A 20,757-nucleotide genomic window follows, 5' to 3' on the forward strand; every position below is an offset into this window, starting at 1 on the left:
GTCCAACGTCAGACTGAGCGAGCCAAAAACTTGTCAGGCTAGTCTGCTCATATCTCTGTGAGTCTGCTGGTCTCATCAAAACTACAGTATCTTCACCCAGACTGTCTAGTTGGCTATGGCAACCAACAAGGAAACAACTATTCAGTGGAAAACAACCATTATTGTCAGCACATCACTTCAGGTAACGTTAAAACTTGAATTGCCAAACATTTCCGTTGACAGTTGGGTTTCAGGGGGAAAAGGGGAGATAGGCAGATGGATGTGTGTTTGTGTTTGTTGGCTAGCTAACGGTACCGCCAAAAAAATAAGTTCTTACAGTCAGTAAAATATTACACATTCAAGCTTGTTTACAATGCTTAAAGTTACGTGTAGTTTTTCAACAAGTTCAGAAGAAGCTAACCATCTGTGTTTGCTTTACTAGAACCACGATACAGCAAGGATGCTCTGCGCACAACAGCATCGCATCAGATTTTCAGACAGTGTTGAGTCCGGAGCCTTTGTTTTTCCTTTGTCAGGTAAACACGCTGTATTTTCGGCTATTGGATAACCTCGTAATTGTTATGTATTTTATAAGGGGAACGGACTAGAATGTGGCATGGAAGTAGTTGACATAAATCAGTTTCCTCCATCTTTATTCAACTCTTTCTTGCCTTATCAAATTGAAACATCAATTATCCCCAATAGCGCCCCCTAGTGGACAATTAATTCTCTAACAGACTGCAGCCAGGATACCACGGTTTGTGAATCTATTGTCACAGGCCCAGTTAAGTTTGAGAAAACACAAAACCACAGATAGCATATGGGGTTCTTGATAAGCCTATCTGAGATGGATGTTGCAGCCAAAGTTACTTAGCCTAAAAGTGAATGAATGTAAACTTGACGGCCATATAAACTTATGTGCCCAGGTACCGCATTTTTGGTTGTTGACCCACAAGATCTCCCACAGAGTTGCGAGGAGTCAGGACTCTTCGAAAGGATAAAGAAATTTGTGGAAGTCCACCGGAACAGCTTCCTACTTCTACACACTCCTTTTTATGGGAAAAAGGAGTTGGACACCTTGTCAGCGATTCAGCGCAGGTTGATACATAGATATGTTATGGCTTTATGAATCCAGTCACTTAGTTGGGATCTGACTGGAGGGCACTGTGGCCATGGATGAGGTCTATTAGGGCCATTCACTTACTATTATTGCAGTCACTTTTTGTACCTCTGCTGAGCCTAATGTAATAACAAGCGAAGTCCAACAAAATTGATTAAAACATTGAAACAGTATTTTGTTTACATGGAAAATTAGATTCTAAGAGATTTGTTTTATTTGTCCAGTTATACCTGTCATTACTGAGGGAGCCAGTAGCTCTGCTGACCCTAATGTAATAACATAATATAATGGATTAAAAGAGGATTTTGGTTACATGGAAAATGTGATTTGAAGAGATTCAGGGTTCCCACACTACTGGAAAAGCTGGAAAAGTCATGGAATTTGAAAATAGTATTTTCCAGGCCTGGAGATGTTATGAAAAATGATGAAAGGTAGAAAAGTTTTGGAAAAGTGATGAAATTAGTTAATGATTTGTTTTTCTTGAATACTGCCAAATGTCTCAAAAAGCTGCGGCTGGCTCCGAAACAGTCTAGACCTCCCTGTTGGAGGAAAATACTGTTGGTAGCTGACTGTTTTTTGTTGACAGAGCTAAAATCATATTATATCCTTTTTTTTAAAGTGAAAAACAAACTAATGCTTAAAGTTAGTGTAGCTGACTTATTATTAATTCTCATTAAAAATTTTGTCATGGAAATATGAAACAGGGTCATAGGAAAGTTTTGGAATATCATCAGTGAAAAGGTGTGGGAACCCTGGGGATTTATTTTATTTGTCTAATGATGTTTGTCATTACTGAGGAAGCCAATTTTGTCTTTTTCAGATTCTTTGGCAGCAACCTCAGGATCCTTCCTGTGCGAAACAATGCTGAGATCGTCAAAGGAATGTTGACAATCGCCAAGGTAAAGATAAAGGCAGTGCATGAGCATGATTTGGTGATTCTGGATACAAAATAGTGGCTGTTGTACTTTTGTGATATTTTGACAAATGAATGAAGGCAAATTCGTCTGCAGGCCACCAGTAAGCCGCATGTCGGCAGCATCAGGGATCGGATGTCTCTGGCTCGGGCCCATGTCATTGAAAGCAGCCCGGTGTGGGAGATGCTCAGAGACAAACTTTGAAGCTTGGCTGAGCAGGTGGGATGAAGCGTAAACGGCAAGTTCTCCTTCTGTCTCTCCCTTCTGTCTTTGTCACGGACCCTTACTGATACAAGTCTCAATTAGGTCAGTATACAGAAGACAGGTGAAAATTGTGTCTGAACACATGAACACCACTGTTGCATTGTTCTAGAGTTGATGTTGTATGTCCTGAAAGAGTTTTGGAAAAGAAAAATACAAATATTTTTTACATATTTGGTGTTTATTGATTGGTCAAACAGAGATAAATAAAAAGAAGCATTTGTTGTGAAACACACAAATGGTTTAAAAGTGACGATTTAATAACAGCAGGTTCTGTTTAATTTTGGATCTTCTCCTTTTCCTCGGTTATCTCCTCGATGCGGACGATAAGACTCTCCATCAGGTCAAAAGTCACCAAAGCGCTCTGCAGGACCTGAGAAGTACAAGAGGTCCGGCAGTTTTCAGCTTAGTCGTCGTGCTAAAAAAGCAAAAGCACAATTGTGAAAACTGACAGGAAAGGTAGTTACTGTACCTGGTGCTGGACCTCTGGAGACATATTAGATACTTTCTCATGTCTCACTGTTATGCTTTTGACTAATGTCGTTGACCTGGCTGCAGCTCTGGCTTCTAGAGGAGAATAGTGACAGCAGCACACAACGTAAAAACAGGCTGTTAATATTGCAGAATTTGCACAAGGTTATTTGAATGTAATTTTATTAATGCTTACCCTTTGCTTTTAGCTTCTGATCCTCCCTCAGTGCCTTCACTTCAGATGTATAATACACTCTTGATAAGCCGATACAGACGCGCAGCCTTTTTAGGTATTCGTCTTTGATCCTGCACAGCTCTGCCCACACATCTGTCTAAAAGTAGGAGGAATAGACCATCAGTATTCTGCATCAACCACACCAGCTGACAGACGGGAGAACAATATAAAGTGTTGAATTAGAAAGACTCACATTGCTCCTGAACTCTTTGTCTCTAATAAGGAGATAACGCAGAAGATTCAGACACTCCATTATCCTGGATAAAGAGAGATGGGGCATCGCTTAAGATTGGCTCTGTCAGGATGAAGCACTCCAGTACTGACATTGACAGACTATTGTAAGTGAATCTCTGCAGACAAGCCAAGCTCTGAGTAGTTTTGGGTGATTTTACAATCTTGGTCTGAAGTTGACTCTCTCTGAAGGTAGCTAGCCCATGAAATGTGAGCTTCACTGGATATTTACAGTCTTCCGTCCATCTTAACAAGGCAGAAATATACCTGAAATAGATGTCTGGAACTTGCAGCTCTTGTATCTTTACTGTAGTTTGTGATTTTACTCTACTATGGTTCACACTCCTCACCTGTCCATACTGTGCAGCAGATCGGTCTGAGCACCTTGTGGCAGACACAGCGCCAGTCCCAGCAGTGGGAGAAACTCGGCTCCTAGGAACCATTCATTGCCATTGCCGGGCTAGAGGAGAATGATCATAGAATTTACACATGCAGCCTCCCAGCCATCAAGATGAAGGTAAAACACGAAGGCAGGATCTTCTAAATTTTTGTCATATAGCCTTATTGAAAGTTAATAGGGTCTAAATCTTAATTTTGCCCCATTTAGTTCCAATTAGGCTGTCTCACAAACATTTCAAGACTGGGACTTCAGCTTTCTGCTCAATTAGTACTAGAAACCTGATTATTTTTCCACATCAATACTTAAGACCAAGTTGACTGTATACAGTATGTAAGAAGGCTTAAGGACTAATTGCTACACAAACAACAGTTCACTTATTATTATTGTGCAACCTAAGCCTATTGTTTTTTATAGCATAGTGGATGAATCCTTATTTCAGCAGTGTAATTTTTTATTTTTCATCATAAATAGAGCAAATGGGAAAAGGCAATGTCCATATAGCATGTCTCTAGTGTAAAGAAAAAATATGGATAAGCCCACATTATCTTTTATCTTACCTTGATGGAAAACTCTACTTGATTCTTGATGTTCTTTACTATATAACCCTCTACGCCTGAATGGTTGCTGGTTTTTAACATGCACCTGCAAAAGAAAATTTGACTTTTGTTAAACTGTGTAGACTAAGTTGGCCTAATTAAACAAACATCAACCAACTTGAGTTGATCAGTATAAGATGAAACTTGAATAATCCCTGTGGGGAAATTGGGATGTTGCAGCTGCAAATACTAATAGAATACAGCAAAGCAAAATATAATTTAAATACAAATACAGCAGATGTTGTTGCATATAAAAATATGCAACAACAATTTTAACACTAGAGCATATTAAGTCGAATGTATGAATTGAAAGTATGTGGAAACAGTATGGACCACATGGGTGTGCAAAACAGCAGTAGAACTTACTGAGACAAAGAAAGAATGAATACAGAATATATCTGATATGAAAATCTACCAAAAATATGAAATATATGCAGTATGAAGTAAATAGAAAATGTAAAAAAAATATCAACAATCAGAAGGACATTGGAATATAAAGAAATCAGATATGTGAATTTAGAGCAAATATACATGATATGCAAGATGTGCATCATGCTCACATTACTACAGAAGGTCTACACTCTACAGCTTAAGAAGTCTAAAGGTCTGGTTTTATTTCATTTCTTTTTTGATGATATTCTCACCTGAAGAACTTGTGCTTTGCCTCACTGTCTAATTTATTGATGAAGAGCTGGAAAACCTGCAGTCCTGTTTCTCTCTGGGAAAGCAGTGATCACACACACAGGCAAAGTCAGCAAATTCATATGTTTGACAGTATGGCCAATGGAAATGCATTGTTCTTATTAAGTATAATTATACTGTATACTCACCAAATGTTGCATTGGGCAGTCAGTGAGAACTTGCCGCACGTTCTGTGAAATACAGAGGAACACGAGGGTAACTGGACAGTAAAAATGTGACTTAATGCACCTTTTCAGATTGTAAGAATGGGACCAATCTCATGCTTGGCTTACCTGCGGTACGCTGTAGAAGGTCTTCAGCTCCAGTAGATCCACTGGGAGGCTGTTGTCCTGCACACTATCCAAGCTTTTTGCATATAGAGCCTGAGTGTAAATACACATTTATACTTAAATTTACTTCAGCCCCATTCTATTATTTTGTTTTCATTCATTATTTTAGACCAAATGACAAATGTAAGACAAATGTGTATTGATGTGCCCTTACCAGTCCTTTGAGTAAGCATGATTCATTTTTTCTGTTGTAGAAAGAAACAAGATGACAGATTATTTTAAGAGATCTATAATTTTTAAACAAGAGACATATTTTCACTCCATATTGTATTGACAGCATACCTACTGAGCAAGATATTTATGTATTCCATGTTGCACTGAAGGACAAATACAGGGCTGGAACAGGAAGAAACATAACAAATGTAAATAGTTTGTTACACTAAACCTACATTTTTTGACAGGTGTGGTGAGGTATAAAGATAAACACCATCTCCTGTCTGTGCCATTGAAAGCTCATGATCAGGCCGACTTATGGCTTCTCATTTTACCTGAATACTGCTGGAAACCTCTCTATGGAGATGAGCTGGACGAACAGCAGGTAAGCCAAACAAGCCCTTGACTCCTTGGACTGATGACTGTCCACCAGGATGCTTTTCTTCAGAGGGTTGTAGAACAGGAGATCTGGAAGAGGCTCCTGGATTGCAGGCAGTGTGACCTGGAGGACAAATGCACAGCGACATTGTCTGAGTAGTTAAATTCACAATCAAACATGATCCTCTGTATGACTGCCTCCCCATAGATGGAGAAATTAGAAATAATTTGCTCTTACCAGTATCTCTGTCGCAAAGAGCCACAGTGGTGATTTTCTCCCTCGGTCTAGCTGGGCCTGGAGGAGCGGCTCTCTCAAGCTCCTCATGCAGCTGTAGGGAAAGACAGACCATTCATCACTAAGCCTGCACAACAGTTTGACCTTTGGCATTGGCACTTCCCAAGGTTGTCATTATAAACCAATACTAAGACTTTAACTAGATGTTAAAAAACACTGGCTTAAATTGAAATAAGAATAAAAATGACACTGTGAAAAAACTACAGCTATCTTGTTTACTTGTATTTAACTAAAATGAAATACAAATATGTTTGTTGTTTATGTGCAGGGTAAAAAAGAGAATACATTTTTGGCAGAGAATTTAGAAGTGGTCCCAACTTTAACTTGAGGATGCATTGGAAAATTTATGTAAATATATTTTTTTAAAAGAATAAATGGTTTATTGTTTGTATTACACAATACCTGTTGCAGACATCCTACAAAATACCTGTTCTGAACTTCTGTCATTATACCTTTAATAAAATACCACCCCTACCAAAAATAGAATTGAATTAAACTAAAACTAAACTGAAAGTAAAATAAGAAGGGAGAACTATATAAAAATAAGAACACATGAAAAATCTAAAACCATAATAATCTTGTTGTGCTCTAACATAAACCCACAGTCAGGCCACCTCTTTAAACAGTTTTTTTTAATCATTAATATCTTCTCATTACTCTGCCTTCAACCCCACCAAACAGAGACAGAAACCTACAACTTGAGAAGCTCAGTCTTCAGCTCCTGATCCCCAGGAGTGCCGACACCGTTTCCACTTTTCCTCCTCACTTCCTCCACGAAGGGCTCCATAAACGCAGCCAAGGCGGTGCAGCAGCGACACAGACCAAACTCATCCGCTGCCTCCTGCTGCTGGGTGTAAGGCACAGGCAGGCGGGACATCTGCTTCTGCAGGGCGGATAGAGCCAGGCCCAAAGAGGCTGCCTTTCCCTCATCCGTCCGAAGCAGCACTTTTGAACACACAAGGTAGTTGTGAGATTAAATTACTTTACAGCAGGGGGCGCCACATACCATGTTTTAACAACTGCATATACTGAATTACTAGAACAATTTCCATGCATTTTCAAGTGGGTATTTTTGTTAAGGGAATATCAGCAGTAAGTTGTGTTACCTGTTTGAAGATGTGGAGCAAGAGTTATGATGGCGTCAGCGATGGCATCTGGATCAGTGTCCTCAATTAGTTCAAGCAAACCATGCAGGAGCTCCTTCGGGCTGCAAGTCTAGACATCACAACAGACATGCTTGTATAATATTGCTTGTAAATATTGTCCACAAGCATTATATAGGATAGTTGTCTGTACCTACCCTGGTCAGGTGTATAATGGCAGTCTGACAGTGATCGAGACTCTTCTCCTTTCTAATCACTTCACTTGCTAGAGGTGCCAAGAGACCGCAGCCCATAGTCTTCACAAATCCCTAAGTAAAAGAGAAAACACAATCATTATATTTTATGCGTACAAGAGCACAAATTTGTCATATTCATCAATAATGATTCTTGGATGTCGCTGCAGGTTTACTTTTTGTTGATGCATGTTTTGTGCCAGATGCCCTTCTGACGCTGTGCAAAATGGCATTAAAAAGCTATATAAGAATGCTGTCAAAGATTCTTTAGTATTTCAATATGATTCAAAGAATTGTTTTAAGAGTAAAGCCCCTTAACTCTTTCACCAGTAGATGATATTATGAAATTGTATTGCTCTGCAGATGCAAAATCCCCCTCTAGGTCCAAGTCTGTCCTCTACGCCCAAGTTGAAAGCCAGAAATTTCTCATTTGATAGTCAATCGTTTGAACCCATGGAGATTATTTTAAGCTTCTGAAAGAGGTAAGAAAACGAAGTGACACATGCTTCTAAAAGTACAGTACACACAAGTGCGGGAAGCATGGGGAGATGGGACAACCAAGGGCACTTAGAGGAGCGTCGTATCAAAGAGGGTTATCAGTGGAGCGAGAAATCTGACTGCATATCTGCTAGTTTCCTCCCCACACCTCCAGGTCAAGAGGCCGACAGGCGCGGAGTCGTGGCTGAGTGGTGATGTTCAGCGTAGTTGGGTAGCAGGGAAGTGGCTACTTCTGTTCCTGGCTGTTGACACTGAGGAGGCTGCAGTGTGACTCAGTGTGTCTTCACCAGTATTTACCGTTGGGACTGTTGACAGATTAACACCATCCGTCTTTTCCCTCTTCATTTCATATTTGTGAGGTGTGACTAGTCCTGGGCAGCCTTTTATTTCTGAGGATGGATGAGATCTGTGTTTGTTAGTTCTGGCTGTGATGTCGGAGATACCTGGTTTCTCTCATCCTGAAGGACTTTCAGTAGTTGTGCACTTTCACCCTGACCAAGACAGGCGGATCCAACATTCTTGAAGTGCTGGTGGTCCTCTGGCTTCAATCCTCCCTCTGGAGTATCCCTCTAAACACAAGATTGAGCATATCAAATAACACAGTGCTTTCTTTTACATGTTCTGATGCACAGTATTAACACAGCTTGACATTGGTATGTTTGAAATACAGTATGAAAAAACTCCAGAAAGCATTAGTATTGCCCCTTTCATGCTGTTACCATGCCAAATTTAAACATGTCATCTATGTGTTTCATTCTAAAATGTTAGAGGGAAAAAAATGTTACCTGATATAAATTTTTCAAAATTTCAAAAACATAGATTATGTAAATGTGGAGTACAGGTAAGATTAAATGTTGTTACTTTGTGAGCATAAATCTTAAAATGGCAAATATATCATAAATATATATATCAATATAATTTATAATAGTTCTCTGGACTATCGAAGTGCCCCAAAACTATGATATTATCTTTCCTATTTCTCTCTACTGTGAACAATCAAAATGAAAAAGGCAAACATGCCCCCAAAAAGTATAGTAGCAAGTGTATAGTAAAGTATAGTAAGTGTATTCTTGGAGTGAGAAATCTGACTGCATATCTATATACAGTATATCATTTTTGGTGTGCGTTTTTGCCTTTTTTATTTTGATAGTTCACAGTGGAGAGAGACAGGAAAGATTAGGAGAGAGAGAGGGGGGAGGGGGAGGATGACATGAGACAAAATGCGAACCTGGCCATCAGGGCGCTCCTAATTATATTTAACAATGAGTTTCACCATGATGCCAATAATCAGTTTGTAAAAGTAGATGTAAATAGCTTATATCTTCTTGAAACTCTACTTTTCAAATGCTCTCTTTACTTGTGTTAAGACCATTTAGCGTAGCACTGTTACAGTGTGCCTCAGCTGAACTATATCACAGTGATATAGAGTATTGTTGACTTACCCATCTCTGGATTATGTCATTCACCTGATCCACGTTCATCATCAGTGTCTCCGCTGCCCTCACAGGCAATCCTATTATCAACGAATCTTTAATTTCAACCCTCAAAAAAAAGAGCACAAACAATGGCCACTATGGCAGCCAGAAGAACCAACGTCAGCACTAGTATTTGACCAAATGTGAAGCTTCCCTAATGTCTCAAGGGAAAGAGATGGTGTGTAAGGAACCCTCTACATAAACCTCTTATCTCCCTTTGTGCTTGAGATGTAATAGGATTAAACCAGAGCGCTTCTGTGTGGTCACAGAAAACGTAGAACTGTCTGGAAGGCTCCAGACGAATGACACTCTTCCAATCCTGTAGAAACACACACTGCAGAGGTTTTCAAGCTTTGGAATAACCCCCAATTAGATATTAGACATATTACACCTGTGTGAAGAGTTTTTTTTTAACCTTTATTAATCCAGGGAAAGTCGACTCAAGCATGCTTGCTCTTTTCCAGCACACATTCACACATTCATTCATTCATTTGCTTAGTCTCTGCAACATGAGCAGCACCAGTCTAAGCTTTATTGTGATTTGACAGTTTATTAGATAAATAAATCCACCAGGATGCTAGCTGCGTGTTCCAGACTTTTCCCAATGTAATTAAATGGAAGAGCCTGTTGTACAGAGAGATATAAGGATTAAGAATGCCTATCCATGATTGCCTAATGACAGCATATTGCTCCTCTGTAATCACAAAGGCTTCAAAGGGATCGACCATCCTTTCTCCACAATGTTCTGTGCGTGTGTAATATAATAGAAGAACAATCACTGACTTCCTGCTCCAGCTAGACAGCTTCAGCAAAGGAACAGCTCAAGCCCTGATTTTAGATGAATGGGGAGAGCAGCGTGTTTGAACGGTAGGATTTAGCTAACATCTGCTGGTTAGGTTTGCTCTCCGTATTGCCGTGTGATGAAAGCCTTAAACAAAAGCCACAAAGCAAATACAATACACAGTCTGGTACTCACTCTATGTTTGTCCCTGATTTTGTCATTCCTAATTGCTGGCTGATGAGGTTTTGTTTTGACAGTGGTCCCTGCGTGTGGGGGATATGAAAGTAAATAATGTGTAGGATCACAATCATTGTGTTATGCATTGCTTATGTCTTACTCACAGTTAACTGAGGTTGGAAATACAGCAGATCATCAAATAGATAAAATCAAATTAATAGAGCAATAAAGGAGAACATTTTAGTTTATAAACAGCCATATGTAAAGGGGGTTTTCAGTTTTCACTCAAATCTAAATGACTCCTAAAAATTAATTATTTTCATTGAAAGGGAATACCTATCATTTTACAATCAGTATACTCATGGGCCCAAAACAGTGACACTGAAAAAATTTAGTTTTTTCTTAAGAGGAAAAGTAGTTCAACTTCAACAAAGTTTGAGTCTAATAAGCTGCTACCATCTTTATGCACCCAGTCCAGTTAAAGCAGTGATCACTTTCCAACTCAGGAGGGCACTGTTTGTCTGGAGGGCCATATCTGTGACTGTAGAGGGAATCAATACTGCCATATAGAGATATACTGTAGTAGATACACAAAGATGTAGAGAAAATCAGATTACTTAGACTGAATGTGTGAGAAATGTTTGATTTGGATGTATACAAACTGTTGGTTAAGCCTAAATGTTTTGTTGACACCTACAATTTATATTTTCATATTAGATTAATAGTTGAATGGCATTTTCTGTAAATGCAGTGTAGGTTCCTATGTATGTTGATTATGTACTTTTGTTTCTTAAGAATCTGTTCATTCACTTCATTTGCATGGCTGCTGCTCTCTCCACTACTTCAGAAAGTAACTTGGCAGTATGACATCTGAAATATTACACACAGTCCGCAGCTGCACTTTATACCTGAAGGTTAGAGTTCCACTGCTAAATTCATTTGGAAGGATATATATATCGCTTTAACTAAAGTATCCGTTTCCATTGATGAATATATTGAGTAATCTTTGTCAGGTGTAGTTACTGTGTGACTGTCTTACCCTCTGCTTTGTCTAGTCACTGCCACTTAGCTTAAGGCATGTGGGAAGCGGTCGGCAGTGTTTAGAGGCATATCTCAGGTCACTGCTATCACATATCCATGTATATTTAATTTGATGAACTACAAGACAACAATTGTGTAACCTGATTCACTGATGGATTCATCATTCTTTCAGTTTATGCTTCCAGGTGTGTGGAGGATGGTCTTTTGTGAGCTCTACTATGGTGAAACAGACATGTATTAGATGAGTTTATACGGTTATTAGGAAAATTATGAAGAATATGAATGAGTTTTCATGTTCATTTTTATTTTTGGTCTATGACGAGAATTGGAGGTATGTGAGGTTTTGAAGATATATATGTATATATGAGATATACATTACATGTTAATGTGTCCTGATAGAACACAAGTTACAGTTCAGTCAGCTTGTTTTTTTAGGAGTGAAAGAAACAGAAAAGCAAGATGCTGTATCCCATTTCATGTAGTGCAGCAGATAGTGAAGTATTTATGTAGCAGTCGAGTATACAAACAGGCAGCAGTCCTATGAGAGCTGGATAAAGCCTCCCCGTTTCCCCTTTCCCTGCCGTTATTTCCTTGGTGACCTCTTAGAGAGCAAGAGGTTCTAAGTGAACTATTTATCCCGTCTGCTTCCCCTTGAGGCCTCCTCAGACTGCTGCAGCCTCTCCTGTCTGCCCAAAACCTCCCCGGGCCCCCTGCGCTTGTCAAGAAAAACTGCCATGTTTAGGGCCTCTCCCAAGGGCCCCCGCTTCAGCTACACTGCTGCTTTCTGAGCTGGGCCGATGCATTTGATTTCAAGCAAAGATATATATATATATTTTTATACAGTCCAGATTTGCTTTTGTGATTGCTGCTTTGCTCTTTGATCCAGATGATCTTAAGAAGTGTAATTGCACACAGAATTTGAACGTTGCACAGTTGGCATCTAAAAAAAACATGTTTGAGTCAGTGTTTTAGTGAGGTGGAGGCGAGTTTGCATGAGCCATCTATTTCTTTTTTCTTTTCCACTCACGGCTGGTGTTGGTCTTTGGAAGTGGAGGCTAGAAGTGGAATAGTTTTAAGGGGGAAAAGAGATACCCCAGTGAACTGAGAGCTAATGGAGATGCTGGTCTCACAAGGGAAAATCTTGACCTTGGCCCCTTTTTGTAAAAGCTTTGCCACTGTAGCAAACAATTGAAGGGAGGGGCTGCGAGGGTGCGGTCTGAGTGTGTGAGTGTGTTTAGCGAACATTTGTTTGTACTCTGGCAAAGGCCATTGCGGGAATGTTCAGTCCTTTTTTCACATCTTTCAACATGGCGTAATGCAGCTTCATCTACCAGTGTAGCATGAGGTGAAAGCTCCCAAGGTGAGACAAAGGCCCGGGCCAGACGCCTCGGTCTTTCCTGGACGGCAGCATCTGTCTGGTATTGAGTGCCGCTTGGGGGGAACTGCATCAACAAATCCATACTGCCTGGACTATGCAGCCTTCACCAGAGCCTGCTCGCCCTTTTGTAAATCGGCATTTTGATGACAATTCCCAGTGTCGAGTTGTTCCCAATCAATACACACAGAGCGGACGCCTTAATAGACATAGATAACTGCTGCTTGCCTGCTGTATCTCTGGGCTGTGGAGACTGACACCCTGTCTGACTCTGATCAATAAGTGGCGCATGTCGTGGCGCACAAGCACGGCCAAGCCCACTCTGCGATCACACACGAGGCTTGGTCTCCCCCGGCAATGGGGTAAAACTGCCCAGCAACTCCCCAAGGTGGATGAATCGGAGATGTTACATGTGAACTGGCTGTCAAAGCGATTTTGTCATCTCCCCTTATCTCCGGTGTTTAAAGATGCTGACACACTGTGTTTGGGGTACCAATGTCTTGTTGGAAGTGATGGAGGCTTTTAGCCTTTTTTTTTTTTTTTTTTTAAAAACCTCCCTTTATCCGTTTAAGTGTTCGCTCGAGTGTTACAATTTCTATTTCACCTGCCACAGATGTCTCCTGGCACTTTCTGCCCACTCACGGCTTCCTTTCAGGTCATCTGATCCGGCCCTTCTCTGAATTTACAGACTTAATAACTTTTCTCTGGAATATTTTGTTTGGCTACCAGTTAGAATGCTTGCTGTAGAAGCATATTTTTTTAATAATTCTTTCATTTATGTTTGGTTTGTTTGCTCATTTGTTTATTTTGAGATGACTAAACCCACTGAATCTATACTTCATTTTGGGTAAATCTATACTGTTATTTATCATAATTGCTTGACACAACTAATCGATGCTTCCTTCATATCCCACCCCAGAGGCCACCTCATGAGGTTATGTGAATATTATTGGTGGGCGAGGCGTTCAGAGTAAAGATAAAACTCAGAGTAAAGATGGCCAGATCAGATTCTCCTTGTGATCATTAATGTTTCAGAGGATGCCAGAGGGGGAATGGGAGAGTCACAGCACTGCCTGGATCCATTTCCTTTGACTGTGGCTTTGTCATTTTGGATCAATCCTACTGTAGAGCCAGAGCCATTGTAAAGTGGCCCTGCCTCTACCAGAGTGACTGGCAGCATATTAAGATATGGAAAAAAATAACAGAGATATTGACTTAATGTTGTGGAAAAAAAATAGGTGGGCTAATCATTCAGTCTCACATCGTATTTGAAATAAACTGACCCTTGATTGATGAATGAAGTAGGAGAAAAACTGTCAAAGTCATTAATGACACCCATGCTGCTGCAGTATTCTTCAATTTAGACAGAATATTAATATATTAATTATTCTCTCTCTCTCTCTCTCTCTCTCTCTCTCTCTCTCTCTCTCTCTCTCTTTCTCTCTGTGGAAGACCTTTGGGCCTGGGGAAGTACTTACCATCCTTCTCCTCTATGCTGTGATCCCCACGATGGCATTACTCTGCTTTGATCCTGCTGCAGTCTGACACATGACCACACGGCCCCCTGAATGGGCATTAGCGCAGGCTTCAGCAAACCCAACATCTGTGCCTCCCAGCACTGCCACCGCTCAAATCATTCATTAAATCAGAACACAAAAAGTAACTTTACTTGAATGCCTCAGCATAAATATTTGATCATGGCTGAGAATAAATCTTTGTCATTTTGTCCTCCTTCCTCCGGCTCCGGCTCCCCTTATAGATCTTCCTCGCCTCGCTCTCTCTCTGCTATTTGGATACAGGCGCACGCTTGGCTTGGTCATTTGTGAAATGGATCTTATGAATTTTTTAGAAAGATTCATAGCCGCAATCAGGCCTGGTTAAGTGTATGACTGTATCACAAAGTAACATCTTGTGCTGCCATGCTCGCTCCCAAATCATATGCTGTTTGCATAGATAAGATAGGCAGAAAGAGGTTTTGTGTGTTTTTTTTGACAAAGAAACTTAACATTCAATTATTTGGTATTGGAGAAATACCTAGACTTTGCTGTGTAATAACACTGTTTACTGCTGTATTAACATTTTGGCAACACAAGAATGCATTGTACTGTACATCTTTGATTTGTTTATTTATTCATAACTACATTGTAATTTAGATGTGTTGAACACATTTTGAATGGTGTTACACAAATGGAAATTAGAGCAGTATGTATTCCACTTATTAATGAGCGTGCTGTACCAGTAAACTCATCACAAAATTATTTTACAAGTAGTGTGTTATTGCTGCTTAAATTTTACTGCACAGGTAATGGCACAATCTTAATCTAGCGTTATTCAGTTTAGTGTTTTAGCGTGTTAACTGTGTAGTATGCAAGGATTTGCGGATGAACCTCATAGCTTTACATTCTGCACACTAGATGACATATTGTAAGCGATGTAAAACCTATTTCTTATGAATGAACATGAGTATCGACTATTCACTAAAAGGCTGTAAAGCGCTCTCTCTTGCCACTTAGGTTCAAAGGATTCCCTTTCCATGTGTTTTCTTTCCCCTTAAGAGAATCCTTTGTTATCATGCCTTTTAACCAAAAGTGGATCCTTTTAATGTCACCTTCAGGATTCATTTGTTATTAGACATGACTTCAGATAAAGATGAAACAAGGCCAGTAAGGCAGGATCGTGATGGCAGCAGCAGATGCGGTAAAAGGATTAGGATTGAACACAAAGGTTTTTTTGTATTTTACATGTGCAAGTACAGAATATAGTATGAGAGTATTGTATGTGTAAAATCACCCAGAAATGCAGCGCAGAGAGCAGAGGAATCTGAGGCAGACAGAAGTCCTAACTGAGCAGCAGCAGAAGAGCCTTTTTGTTCCTGAGTGACAGCTCACATCCAAATTGTGTAGTGATATGTAATGCTAAATGAACCGGATAAACATGTCTTTAAATGAGCAGACGGCCTTTGCAACCCCCGCTTTCATCAAACTTGTGGGTCTCCCCTAACCCCCCACCCCACCCACCCACCCACCCCATCCTATGGACACATGCTGTTCAGGGCCCCAGACCCTCGGAGCAGAGCGGGGCTAATGGAAAGCTTTCAAGGCGGCTGGAGAAAAATGTCGGTTCTCATTTGATTCTGATGTCACTGGTGTGTGTGTGTGTGTGTGTGTGTGTGTGTGGTCACGGCTTCAGGATCCAAAACACACACACACAAACACCTTGGTCACTTCACAGCCTCTCTGGAGTGACGGATTAGTCTGCTGGCAGCCATGGGACATGCCATTATAAACAGGCCTGAAAACTGAAAACAAGGTCCTCAGTAAGCACCGCCCCACCCCCCCCCCCCACCCCCAAACCTCCATGAGGCTGAATGTGTCATATAGTCCTAGAGGTTGCTATGAGATCCTTTATTGCTATGACACTATGAGATATCAACTAAGACAACAGGGCATCTCATACATAATTATTAAAACTTAACACAATAGAGAAAAATGTATTTATTAATGGTGTAACGTTATCTAAAATAATATAAAACACATATAAACACACACACACAGTTCATTCAAAATATATATGAGACACTTGACACCTCATATATGATTATTAAAACAATAGAGAAAATTTGATTTAATAATGGTGTAACGTTAGGTAAAACAATATAAAACACATGAAACCACACATACATCCATAGTTCATTCAAAATATATGCTGCTATGACACTATGAGTTACTTAAAATCAACTAAGAGAACATGGCACCTCATATATGACTATTAAAACTTAATAGAGAAACTCAATAGTGAAAAATAGATTTATTAATGGTGTACCGTTATGTGAAACAATAGAAGCCACACACACACATCTATAGTTCCCTCTGCATGTGTAGTGAAAGTGTGTGGTGTGAGTGAGTCCTAAAAAGAGTCCAGTGGCTCCAGGAGAAAGCTTGTCAGCCCGAAGAGGCCGGCTCTCCCACACATGTTCGGCCTGTCAGCCGCTTCACTGGTGTCTCTTGTTATTATTTTTCTCTCATTCTCCTGCCTTTTCTTTCCCCGAGTCATGAATAATTTGTGTCTACGCCTTGCTGCTTGATGACAGCTGTGCAGTTGGCTTGCAGTCTATTTTTCAGATCAGGTGAATAATGAATAAGCCTTTGCAACAAAAGAGCTGTGTCCTATGTGAGCCCGCTGCCTCTCCTGGTCCGTCCCAACTATCTGCCGTGTCAAGCAGAGCGGAGGGAGGGGCCAGGTGAGGAGGAAAGTTCCTCTCTCTCTCTCTCTCTCTCTCTCTCTCTCTCTCTCTCTCTCTCTCTCCCTCTCTCTCTCTCTCACAGCATCAACAACTTTCCCAGTTGAAATGTGTGAATGTGCTTCAAAAACAAATATAGCATATCGGCAATCTTCAGGGTTTTTTTTTCTATCCAGCACCTGGTTTTCATTTTCATTGATCCTCTTTCCATCTTCAAGAGGCATTGATCAGTATGTTAGGATACTGATCAGTGCGTCTTCTCATCATCTTGCCGACAGAAATCCCGTAGCTCTCTTAACGTATCTCTCTGCACAACTTGTCAAACTTGTGTGAAATCTGCTGATCAGTGCGTGAGAGCACCGACCGCATTATTATTACAGTACACACAACGACTCTGCTCGCCCTCAGGAAATAATCACAATTGTTCTCTCTTCATGATATCTTTCCTATCTTTTCTCACCATGAATGAGATATTATTCTTGCACTCAGCATTTGCCATTCGCCAGATGTTGCTGGTGCCAGTTATTCGCCAGTGGCTTGGGTGTGATCTTTCTGTCTATGAGATGTTGCTGTGTGTGTGTGTGTGTGATGCGTGTTGAGCAGATTCTGTCTAGTCTAGTGCAGCAGGCCGCGTATCACAGCTGTAAATCAGGAGACGGGGTCTGGTTTCACAAAGTGTTTAGTGTTTTTTCTGCTTGCTGACCTGTGATAACGTCTCTCCTGCAGTTATCACGTCCCATTTCAAGAAGTGTGTTTCTGCACATGAAAAAATAAACCCTCAAACAAATGTTTTGTAATCATTTCCAGCTGAACAAAAGAAGTACTTTGGCTTAAAAGGTTCTGAGGTTTTGACTGGTAGTCTTTACACACCTCGTGAATGAGTTGATTGCAGACTGACATTGACTGAGGAACATATCTTCTCTTGTGGAAATCCTTCTGTTTGTATGGAGGTGTCTCCTCTCCTATTCCATTCATAGTCTATTCCACATTCTTTTGAAAAAAGGAGGCACTGTCATAGGTAATCGGGGAAAAAAATCATTAATATTCTTGATTAGTTTTTCACAATTGCTTACACACATTTTCTGAAACTAGGGCTCCTTTTTTCAAAACTCTAAACACAAAACACAAAACCACTAACACAAAATGCAAAACTCCACAAATCACTGGCAAAATGAAACACTGCATTCAAAACCATTTTATCTCTTTTCAAAATGTTATTTTGTAATAAAATGGCACACAACCATCAAATGAATACATCTTTCTAACAACCAACTACACACTGATGTGCTCAACGGAAAACACTATTATGAATATCTCATCAGTAGGCTTATGCCTTTTGCATGTTCAGAGTTAGACGTATGCACAGCAGCCCTGTTAAGGCTGTTACAGTAATGCATATATACCGGTACACAAATATTGTTACGCCCCAAATGCTTTATTTAAATCACAAATACTTTATTTCAACACTTGAATATGTGTTGGATATGTGAAGTGCTCTACATACAAAACACAATGCAGTAGGAGAAAAACAGAAGAAAAAAAGGTTTTCTGTAAAAAAAAAGGATAAAAAATGATACTGCATCCTGCCTACTGTTTGTGTCGGACAGCAGCTCATCTACATCACAAGCCATGTTCACACAGACTGGTCGTCTCTCAGTTCTGCAGAAGATCTAAAAACATGATGTGATTGGTTAGGGTACAAGAATATTTCTATTTGTCAATATGAAATGACACATTACTGTAACATAGGCCAACCATCACTGAGGCTCACTATAGTATACCATAAAGAACGATAGCATGGTGTAGAGAGGCGTAACAGGCATGTAGCCTACTCTCTACACCATGCTACTGTTCTTTATAGTAGAAGCAGCAGTGAAGCTCAGGTTGGGCTGGACTCTCTGCCCAGCCTCCCTCATGCTCAACCCATGTCGACCACATGGTGAACCAAAGTGACCCGGATCTCATCTGAGATAACTGTTCTCCTTGCTCTTCTTTGTCCTCGTCCTCCTCTTCCTCCTCTTACTGTCACTCCTCTTCCTCTAGCTCTCACTGCAACATTGGTTTCCATTGTTCTCAAAAACAAGAGAGCTCACCTGTGGCCTTTTTTATAGTGCTAAAGCTCTGATTTCTGAGTGAACAATTCAGATATTAGTGTTTATATGTGTGATGAGTGGATGTGGCCAATTGGTAAATGAAGTTAAGCATTTGGGATGGCAGTGCTTCCAAATGAACACATGCGATTTTAGTTTTTGAATGTTGTGTCTAATGTAGAGAACGAGAGAAAACTACACATTACTGTGTGTAGTGTTTTGCAAAAAGTGTGACTGAAAATTGCAAATTGAGTGAAAAGCAGAAAATGTGCTTGCAGGTTTGCAGACTTGGTTTCGGGATTTGACTTACATGAGTTTGTGGTTTTAGTGATTGTGTCTCAAGTTCCAGTTTTAGTGTGTAAACAATTGTGAAAAACTGTAAGTCCAGATTGAGGATTTAAGCTTCTTTAAATTGTTTGAGATACCAAGAATCAAACCAAAAATCAAAGACCAAAGTATGCCTCTAAAATCCTTCTTTTATAATTCATGTGTTATTTGAGATTAATAATGAATTATCCAAAACCACCAAACCCAGAATAGTGAACTTTCTAATTGCACAACTATGTCTGCTATGTCAAGAAAAATTAATTCAATCATAGCTCTGTGTGTATGCATGTGTGGGCGTGTGTGTACGGATGTGTGCCTGCGTTTGTGTGTGTATTGTGCATGTGCCTTGTGCATGTGTGTGGTGTGTGTGTGTGTGTGTGTGTGTGTGTGCTTCAGGACCAACACGAAGGCCTAGATTTGAGCCTCAGACTGCAACGCTCTGATTACTCGCCCACTCGAATCGATTGAGCCGTATTCTATTCATATTTGATATGCCTCGGGGCAGTGGGGTAATGCTTTAAAAATCCACCCGTGGCCTTGGAGGAAATCTGGCCAGCCTAATGGCTCGTTTGAAGACTTTGCTTGGAAAGCCTCTCTCAGAGATTTTGCTTGAAAAGCTTCTCTCAGAGGGAATCGTACAGTATATATTTTGTGTTCGGAAAATGTTATGTGAGAGGAGTTTGATCCAGAAACCTGCGCTTCAGTGAAGTGAAGAGGCAAAACAAATCAAACCTTCATACCTGCGCTACACACCAGCGTGACGTCAGACCTGAGAAACTTGCCCAGTGTTTTTTTTTTTTTCAGAGGCACGTGAAATGGCTGATGGTGGCTTGAGGCTGCCTCAGAGTGTTAAAGGCACTTAATGGCAAACTCGGTTTCATTTCAACAGAGTCAAATTCCCCAATGCCCAGATACAGAAGCAGCCTCAATCAGTCAGATCAGAGTGAACAGAGAGTGTCTCCTTTTCTGATGTCAGCATCACTCTTGATTCATCTGTGAGTCTTGTAGTTCTGTAAGTCGATTAGACCTGCTGACATTTTAGAATTGGGAATGTCAGCCTCTTCCAAACTAAAGTTTCCAAGGTTTTTTATTTAAAGAGAATAAGTTGCTTGGCTCTTTCCCAGCCAGTAGCGCCAAGTTGCTCAGCTACACCCCCACCCACCCACCCACCTAGTTTAAATGAGCATGCCTTTTCCTGTTCTCCTGTAGTCTGTTCATCTTGGGGTTTAAAATATTCAGTATTTTTGCAGGCCTGGATGTTGTACGATTTTGGGGGAACTGAGGCATAGAAAATCCTTGTGAGTCAGTGATTTCAATCAATGTTGAGGAAGGACGACTAACTGATTGTTTCAC

The 20,757-nt window shown here is 40.3% G+C and overlaps 2 protein-coding genes across 2 annotated transcripts; one reads left to right on the forward strand and one right to left on the reverse strand.

The window, feature by feature from the left end:
* Positions 1–50: 50 nt before the first annotated feature.
* On the forward strand, positions 51–2,247 carry c9h1orf146 (chromosome 9 C1orf146 homolog). Its single transcript, XM_071926252.1, has 5 exons — positions 51–181; positions 422–515; positions 906–1,077; positions 1,920–1,998; positions 2,110–2,247. Exons 1-5 carry the CDS (start codon positions 116–118, stop codon positions 2,215–2,217), a joined length of 519 nt encoding a protein of 172 aa, XP_071782353.1. The 5' UTR covers positions 51–115; the 3' UTR covers positions 2,218–2,247.
* A 223-nt stretch (positions 2,248–2,470) lies between these two features.
* On the reverse strand, positions 2,471–9,382 carry LOC139932459 (glomulin-like). The gene is made up of 18 exons (XM_071926250.2): positions 9,341–9,382; positions 8,342–8,467; positions 7,365–7,475; positions 7,171–7,279; positions 6,760–7,009; positions 6,008–6,098; positions 5,727–5,893; positions 5,521–5,574; positions 5,393–5,423; positions 5,182–5,271; positions 5,038–5,079; positions 4,852–4,925; positions 4,169–4,253; positions 3,562–3,671; positions 3,174–3,237; positions 2,942–3,077; positions 2,747–2,841; positions 2,471–2,647 (listed from the first exon to the last, which is right to left on the reverse strand). Exons 1-18 carry the CDS (start codon positions 9,380–9,382, stop codon positions 2,552–2,554), a joined length of 1,773 nt encoding a protein of 590 aa, XP_071782351.2. The 3' UTR covers positions 2,471–2,551.
* Positions 9,383–20,757: the final 11,375 nt, after the last annotated feature.

This window comes from Centroberyx gerrardi, chromosome 9 (assembly GCF_048128805.1).
Source record: "Centroberyx gerrardi isolate f3 chromosome 9, fCenGer3.hap1.cur.20231027, whole genome shotgun sequence".
Lineage (NCBI taxonomy): Eukaryota > Metazoa > Chordata > Actinopteri > Beryciformes > Berycidae > Centroberyx > Centroberyx gerrardi.